General features: G+C 47.9%; 1 protein-coding gene across 1 annotated transcript; it reads left to right on the plus strand.

Annotated features, from left to right (window-relative positions):
* Positions 1–4,661: 4,661 nt before the first annotated feature.
* KCNE1 (potassium voltage-gated channel subfamily E regulatory subunit 1) lies at positions 4,662–5,051 on the plus strand (the record flags this gene model as incomplete). The annotated part of the gene is made up of 1 exon (XM_082839745.1): positions 4,662–5,051. One exon carries the CDS (start codon positions 4,662–4,664, stop codon positions 5,049–5,051), a length of 390 nt encoding a protein of 129 aa, XP_082695871.1.
* Between the last annotated feature and the right edge of the window lie 3,331 nt (positions 5,052–8,382).

Here is an 8,382-nt window from a genome sequence, read left to right on the forward strand (position 1 = left end):
GAATCTTTTGTGGGTTTTCTTTGGACCAGAAAAGTTTCTTGGGCCTTGGCATCTCCCCAGGGAAAAGGCATGGGACACGCAGAACGTTACTGGTATCTGATCTTGATTGTAGTAACTGGGGAAAATGTGGAACTTTCAGAAGAAAGTTGACCCAGTAGCCGTCACGTGTTATGCGCTGAGTATATCACGTTACTCCGCCCCGCCCCATCCCCGCCCCCTGCCCCTGACCCTCGATTTTTCAGACTGCTGTATGTGAGCTCTTTGAGTCCACTTTTAGGTTAAGAAGGAGCTTCCAGCTCCATTGAGGAAGGGCCTTGTCAATAACCACAGTTGTCACTTATGGTCACCATGGTGGGGACCTTTGCTGTGATCACACCGTTGCTTTAATTCATGTGATGAGTGAATTGCTAGAAGGCGCTGTTGACTCTGCTCTATGGGTTTCTAACCAGGGGGCAAAACCCCTCTGCTGGCTCTGCTCTGTTTCCTGCTGCTCATCAGAGATGAGCTGAGGATGGGTCTGAGGAAGGCATTCTTAGTTTCCAGAATATTCAGGTATGTCTTGCTTTTGACAGGTTATTCAAAAGTGGATTGTTTTGAAAATAAAGTACCCTGTGAAGACATCAGAGGGATTCACTCCTGTCGTCTTAAGTCTCTGGAGGCAGAGCTGGTGAGACAGTTTCTGTGTGGTTCGGGCTTTCCAGTAGTTGAGTAGGACATTTACTCACTCATGCATCCATGCATGCGTGCCTGCATCTGTCAATATTCACTGTGCTCCCGCCACATGCCAGACACCGTTCTAGTCTTCGGGATACATGGGAAAAACACAGGCAAAGATCCCTGCCCTCAAAAGCTTACATTTTGATAGGGAAGACAAACAATAGACAATGCACAGAATAAATAAGAAAAACTATACTAGGTGCAGGTGATCAAGTACTATGGATAAAAAGGAGGGCAAAGTAAGAGTTACGGGAATTGGGGAGGATGAGTGAAAATTATGCTGTATTATTGACAATTATTGATGGCTTTGAACCTTTTTAGGAATAAGGTGGGTTGCAGATATATATCATTATTAATATAGTTATACATAACTATATTAATAATATAAAATTTAATATACAAAATAAATAATGCTAATAAAATAAATACACATAAAATAATTTAAATTTTATTATATCAAAACAGACTACATTGAAAGAGGTTTTCATTTGGTTACGCCAAGCTCTTTTCAGAGTGTATTCTACTTTGTTGATTATTTGCTCTCACATTCACATTGTAGTTGTATTAAATTTAATACTTTGCATGCCCGTTTAATTCAGCAAACCCATATGGACTCATTCTGGGGGCTGGAGTGAGGACAAGGTGAACCATACAGTCTCTGATCCTCCTGAGCTCCTGGAAATGCATAGACGAGCCTACAAATGATTACAACACAGCTTAGAATCTGAGCGGTACAGACTGGGTACTATGAGGGCTCAAAGCAGGAGACGGGACATCTGGAAGGGGCTTCACAGGTTGGCATAGGAGTGTGCTTTTAAAGGACCAGTAGAATTTTGGCAGGCAGACATGGTGGTCATGACTCTCTTGCAGAGAGAGCAGCAAAAGCAAGAGATAGGAAAGTTGTGGGCTTGTTTCATGCCTCCCCAGTCCCATCATCCCCAGTTTTCAGATGAGGAAACTGGGGCTCCCCAAATTCATTTAATTTGCTGAGGGTGAGATTCTTCCTTCTATGTGACTTCAGCTCCCTTCCCAGAGTCTGGGAATCCTGCTGCCATCCATTCTCCATGCCAAAATGCTCATCCTTTTTCCCATGTTGAGTTTGACCGGGTCCCTCTCATCAGCTCTCTGGTTCACATTTCCACCCTTCACACCCCAGAGCTCCTCTCTGCCACCCACAGAGAGGTCTGGGATGCTCTTAGCCCTGTGACCAGACTCAAGAACCACACCGCACATCCAGCAGGGAGGTGGCAGAAAGCCCTTTACAGATCTTTGAGGACAGTCAAATGCGGTGCCTCTGTACAGGTTTCATCCTGACTGTTTGAGACCTCGGCCACCTTAGTGATTCCTCTCCCGGGAGAGAGGAAGGTGAGAAGCCCAAGACAAAGCCTGCTGACTGCCTGGAAGAGTCTGGGCCCCTCTTTGCTGCTAGGAGGTAAATATATCTCCAGAATTTGGACATCGTGTTTCGATAAAGATGAAAACAGTTGACAGGTATTTCCAAGGAAAATTGGCTCACAGAATTCTTGACTCAGTGAGATCATATTCCCCCCAATTAAGCTTATCCATAATTGTTTCTACCCTAATTCTGCTTCCTGAAACAAAAAATGCTGATTTCAAAACTGGATGCTCTTTCGAGGAAACGCTGACAAGAATGGCAGGAATGTCATCCCCATCCCACCTAGATAAGCAAGCTACAGTACCGTCTGGGAGCCGCGAGGAGTAGCTAGGACTGAGCCAGGGCTGGAACTCTGGAACCTTGACATTCCTCTTCCCCTGACTTGCCCCCAGAATCTGTCCCTCTCAGTAGAGAGCTTGGAGTCAGCCACGAAAGCCTTGCCCTTTTAGTAAATGCGTAAGAAAGAATGAGAGGTGCGGTACTAGGAAATCTGTTCTAAAAGCCTGTTATGGGTGCTGATATGAGACGGATCTGGAACTCCTGGGAGAAAGGCAGAAGGGGTGGTGTGTGCCGGGAACAGCGTGACATCACCTACTTCCCCCTCTCCCCTGGGTACAGTTGGAGCGTTTGCAGGATCCCGGGGTGCTGGAGGCACGCTTGCTGTCCATTTGCAACTCAGCTCGGCTGTCCACAGTCCCGAATCCTGAGTGATTCTCAGTAGACCAGCAGCTCTGGGACTCAGCTTTGACGGAAAAAAATTGCACTAACCTTCGTTGGGGGCAGTGTCTATGCCTACTGAAGAGTCTCAAACCCAGGCAGAAGCAGAAACTTCTAGACCCCCACCCCACTTCCTTCTTTCTGGGCCCAGTAAGACCAGTTTGAGAATGTTTAGCGCAGGCTGATCATCAAACTGGTTGTGTTTGGAGCTGGACCTCCCTGGTTCCTGCTGCTTCTTCCTCCTCCAGCCCCCTATTCCCTGTGCGAGCTACAAAAAGCTGTGGTTCTCGCTGGTGGGGCAGAGGGCTCTTCTGATGGCATATGTAGGTCAGAAGCCAGTTCCCAATTAGTTAGACTCAGTTTTACCTGACACAAGTAGCTGGCTCCTTGGTCCCTTTGAGCTTAAATACAGATCTGCCTTCTCTCTGCAAGGTCCTGAGAGCTCCTTTTTCTATGCTAATAAAATGTGAGTCCATGGCTAAAAGATTAAAGTTTAGATGTATTTTTGATCGGAGACGTGACCTTGGGCAAGTCAGCTCACCTCTGTGGAAACCAGTTTTCTATGAAGTTAAGACTGTTGGATCAGCTGGTCTCCACATCCATTTGAGTCCAACAGTCCTCACTGTGGCCACTAGACAGTGCTTTTGCATTATAATGGATGTGAACTTGGAGAATGGGACATAAACCCACAGCTGTTGTGAGGATTGGGTTCTGTGTCGTTTACACCATGCTGATTATTAGAGGACGTTGCCAAACTCATTTTGTGACTCAATACGCAAGAACACCACATGACCCAGCATGCAGGCCTTGGGGGCATAGAAGGCATTTAGCAAAAGCGATACAATAAATTAAGTGTAAAGTCAGCAAAAGATTTTTCGTTAAAAATGCAGAGTTGTTATTTGAAAGGCAGTTAAGTAACTTGGCTTTTCTGGTCCAGCATAAAGTTACGACTGGCTTACCATAATGTTGAGATGCCACTGTGAGTTAGGACAGGGACAGCTGAGGTCATGGTGATGACTTGAGAATTTCTTTCCGCAACTCCCGTTCAGATTTTCTCAGGGACATGCAAGACCGAAAAAGAAAATCTGAAAAACAAACAAGATTGGAAAATTATGCTATGAAGTTATTATTTCTCTTCTTATATAATTCTTCCGGGTACTCTGCAGAACAAAAGACTGATTGGTTAATTTCCTAAGGGCCCACATCATAGCTCAGTGGTTCTCAAGCTTGAGTGCAAAGTAGGATCACCTGAGAAGCTTTGAAAAGTCCCAATGCCAGACAGGAACCCAGACCAAGGTCTGTCTTCCTCTTCTTATAAGGCCACCATCCTATCAGATTAGGACCTTACCTTTATGACCTCATCTAACTTAGTTACCTCTGAAAGACCCTACCTCCAGTTTCAACTGCATTAGGGGTTAGGGCTTGAACATATGACTTGCTGGAGAGCACAATTTGGCCCATAGCGTATAAATTAAAAGGCACACGTACGGCACAATGTGTGTATTAAGGGAACTCGTTCTGGTGATCACCTATGGAGGCAGGGAGTGGGGGTGGTGAATAGAAATAAAAGTGAATCAATTTATCACTTGATCAGTCAAGAGAGGGCATTATGTAGATCCCAGGTGGCACACACCATGACCGAGTACTCCCCCGTCATACTCTGGTAGGGCACCCCTCTTACTGAGATTTTTAAAAACTGTGTGGGGTGTGTGTGTGTGTTGGGGTGGGAGGGGTTGGGCCAATACATATTTTTTGATTTCAGGTTGCACTTTTCTTTTAGGAAGTTTTCCTGGGAAGTTCACTCTCCCGCAGTGAAACCTTGACTCCCAGGATGATCCTGTCTAACACCACGGCTGTGACACCCTTGCTGACCAAGCTGTGGCAGGGGACAGTTCAACCGGGCAACAACACATCCAACCTGGCCCGCAGGTCCCTGGGCCATGATGACGGCAAGCTGGCGGCACTGTACATCCTCATGGTGCTTGGCTTTTTTGGCTTCTTCACCCTGGGCATCATGCTAAGTTACATCCGCTCCAAGAAACTGGAGCACTCCCATGACCCGTACAATGTGTACATCGAGTCTGACACCTGGCAGGGGCAGGACAAGGCGTACTTCCAGGCCCGGATTCTGGAGAGCTGCAGGGCGTGTTATGTCATTGAAAACCAGCTGGCTGTAGAACGGCCCACTGCATACCTTCCTGAGATGAAGCTGTCATCCTGACCCCTAGACTGGTCAGAATTGGACAAAGCCTCCCTGATGATCTGATTTTTCCAATTACATGTTCCTTATATTCTTTCCTGCATGAGTATAATTCGGTTTTTTTTTTCTATCATAAGGGGTGAAAGGTGGATTAGTAACACTATATTTCTAAAATCACTTTCCTTCTATAATAGGCTGTGAGCCGCTCCCCAGTATGTGTGCCTGCCTTGTTAATTTCAGCAAAATCCCTGCGATCACGGTCTCTGAGAATAACAACTGTCTTTCCCTGACTTCCTTGCAGCTAGCAAGGTCCTGTGTATGAAGTTATGGCCAGTTGAAGTGGGAATGATGAGGGCAATTTCCCAGTGAGACTTGAAAAGGAAAGGATGTGTCCTCCACTCCCCTCTCCCCCTTCCCCGCGGCTGGGACATGGATCAGGTGGTGAGCCAGTTTTGACTCTGGAAAAAGACAGTGTATTCACATATGGTACAGCAATAAGAGTCTGGGTCCCTGGGCCATGGCATGGGGCAGGGTCTGGTCAATCACCAGCTCAGACTTTAGAGGAAAGGGAAACTAACTCCGATCTTCCTTGGGCCAGTGTGATTTTGGTTTTTGTTAAAGTAACAGAATCAAAATCCTAACGAATACTCCTTCCTTATGGGACTGAGACCCAAGACATAATGTTTCCATATTCATTGCAAGCACACTTCCCCACTTGCTATGGGACAAGACTTACTCTGCCCTTTTCACTCGTACCCTTACCATGGTGGCTCTATCCTCCCCTTCCTCTCCTGCCTCCTCTTCCCCCCCATGCCCACCCTTCACACACACACACCCCAAACACACGCTCATACCCAGAGCACACACGTGCACACAGAAACACACAGAGAAACACACACAGATACTCAAGGACACACACACTACCTACTCACGTAGCGCAGTTGAGATGCAGAAGGAAAAAAATCCTGCTTCAGAATGTGTACCAAGGGGAAGGTACTCAGTTTTCGTGGCAGGAGGGAAGGTTGCATCCACCACTTCAAGAGCTCAGGGGAAGGCGTGGGTGTGGGCAAGGGGCAACACACGGGACTGAGGTGGCAGGGCCTTTTGAGGTAACGTGCCCATCGTGGTTGAATTGTGACCCCCCCAAAAGATCCTCTTAGCCCTTCAAGTCCTAACCTGTGAATGTGACCTTATCTGGAAATAAGGTCTTTGCAGATGTGATCAAGGAAGGTAAGGTCATTGGGGTGAGCCCTAATCCAATGTGACCGACATCCTTATAAGAAGAGGGAAATTTGGGCAGAGATAGGAGTAGTGCTGCTGCAAAACAAGGACCACCAAGGACTGAGGGCCACCACTGGAGGCTGCGAGAGGAAAGGAAGGATTCTCCCGGACGGCTTTCAGAGGAAGCAGGGCCCCAAGACCCCGTGATTTCAGACTTCTGGCCTCCAGAACGGGGAGACAAGGGGTTTCTCTTGCTCAAAGCCACTCAGGCTGGGCTAGTTTGCTCCAGCAGCCATGGGAAGCTCGCACAGTGCCTCTGCCCTGACCACCCCTCCAGAGACAGCGCTTTCCTCCTGGCCCTTCTCCTCACAAGACAGAGATTCCCTTGGAAACTTCCCTCCCAACTGAGAGCTGGGAAAGGGATTCAGGGGTGGAGGCAGACGGTGCCAGGGACTTGCTCATGGCAGTGGAAGGAGCCTTGTGAGCATGGCCTGGCCTGAGGGACTCAGAGGACATGTGACCTGGGTCTCAGCCTTCTTCCCCAGCTGCCCTCGGTCATCTGCGCCGTCCTGAACGCTCGCCTGCCTAGGCATTGCTTAAGAGGGTGGAGTACTTAAATAAAACATACTTGTTAGAAACCTGCACATAATATAAATTAGAAGCAACACGTAAGCATCGCTGGCCATCCTCCAATAGACGAATGGGGGCACAGTCCTTGCTTCATGTAATAGACAGCGATTCCTTTGTGGGTTTGGGGGCAGGGCTCCCAATGGGACATCCCTTGGACAGAAGCCTGGCAGAGTTACTACAGTCCTCGAGACCAGTGGTTATTTGCGTCAGAGTCCTTTGAAAATCTAATGAAAGCTATGATCCCGCCAAATTGCACAGACACATTTTACCCACAGTCTCGGGGGTTCTTGGGCCCCTGGAAGCCCACCTATGACTGCTGGCATCTCCTGGCCACATGTGACTTCCCTGCTGTGACAGACACAGTTGGTCCCTAGTGAAGGAAAGCAGGCTGGACCCGAGAGTTTGGAGAGGGACTCAGAGCGCACGTGGTCCACAATGTGATTTACAGCGGCAGGCAGACTTGGGTATTCCAGGCACACAGACTAGTTCTTTATCACCGGTTCACTTCCCCCCTGAGGTTCTGCCCCTTTAAGGCAGAGGGAGATCCCACGAGCTTTAGTCCTCCCCGTCCTTGAAGCACCAGGCATTCAGCTCACTTCCCCACACCCCTCAAACCTCTTAGAAGCCACACATGTTCGAATGCTTGTTACCATATTTAAAATTTTGGGCGAGCACTCATAGAATGCCTGCTGGGAGCCAGGCACTGTTCTAAGCCCTTTCAAACTAGAATCTCAGTGCTTTGTGAGCAATATTTTATGTGTTCATTGAATAGGACAACATGCCTTTGGAGGTATTAAAAACATCTTTTTAAAAAATTAGAGTCTTTTATCATGATGTGTAGTGTGTGTTTTGTTAATATCACTATGATCCTTTTAGAAAGTGGATGCGGGTTCTTGGGGGGCTCCGGAATAAGGAAGTATGATTGCCCGTGGTTCAACTCTGCCGTAGACACCCCTGACCCTACAAGTAGCAAACAAGGGAGCAAAGCCCCAGGTGGAGCTGCAGGCAGACTGCCGAGCGCCCCTTCCCCTATTACCCAAGCCTCCTGCTAAGGGAGTGGGAGGCTGCCACTGCTGCTGAATCCCAGACGTCCTCAGCCAGCCAGCAGCTTGGGCAGACTCTTGATGGACTTGTGATACTTATTTGATTTTTTTTTAAAGTTTTTGGCCGCACCCCACGGCATGTGGGATCTTAGTTCCCCAACCAGGGTTCGAACCCACGCCTCCTGCATTGGAAGGCAAAGTCTTAACCACTGGACCACTGGGGAAGTCTGGATATTTATTTGAAATCTCCTGATTTTTGAATGTGGGCAACTAATTCAATTTTATTTTTTTTAATGTGTGGGCCAAACAGGCTATGACCTTGAACTGAATTCTGCTCAAAGACCACTGCTTTACAACCTCTGCTTTAAGCAGAAAGAATAGCTTCGGGCCAGCCCCAGGCCACACTTGATAGAAACCAGAGTCAGGGAGGGGAACCTGCATCTGAAGGACTGCCCGCC

Source organism: Leucopleurus acutus (assembly GCF_964270905.1).
Source record: "Leucopleurus acutus genome assembly, chromosome: 5".
Classification (NCBI taxonomy): Eukaryota; Metazoa; Chordata; class Mammalia; order Artiodactyla; family Delphinidae; genus Leucopleurus; species Leucopleurus acutus.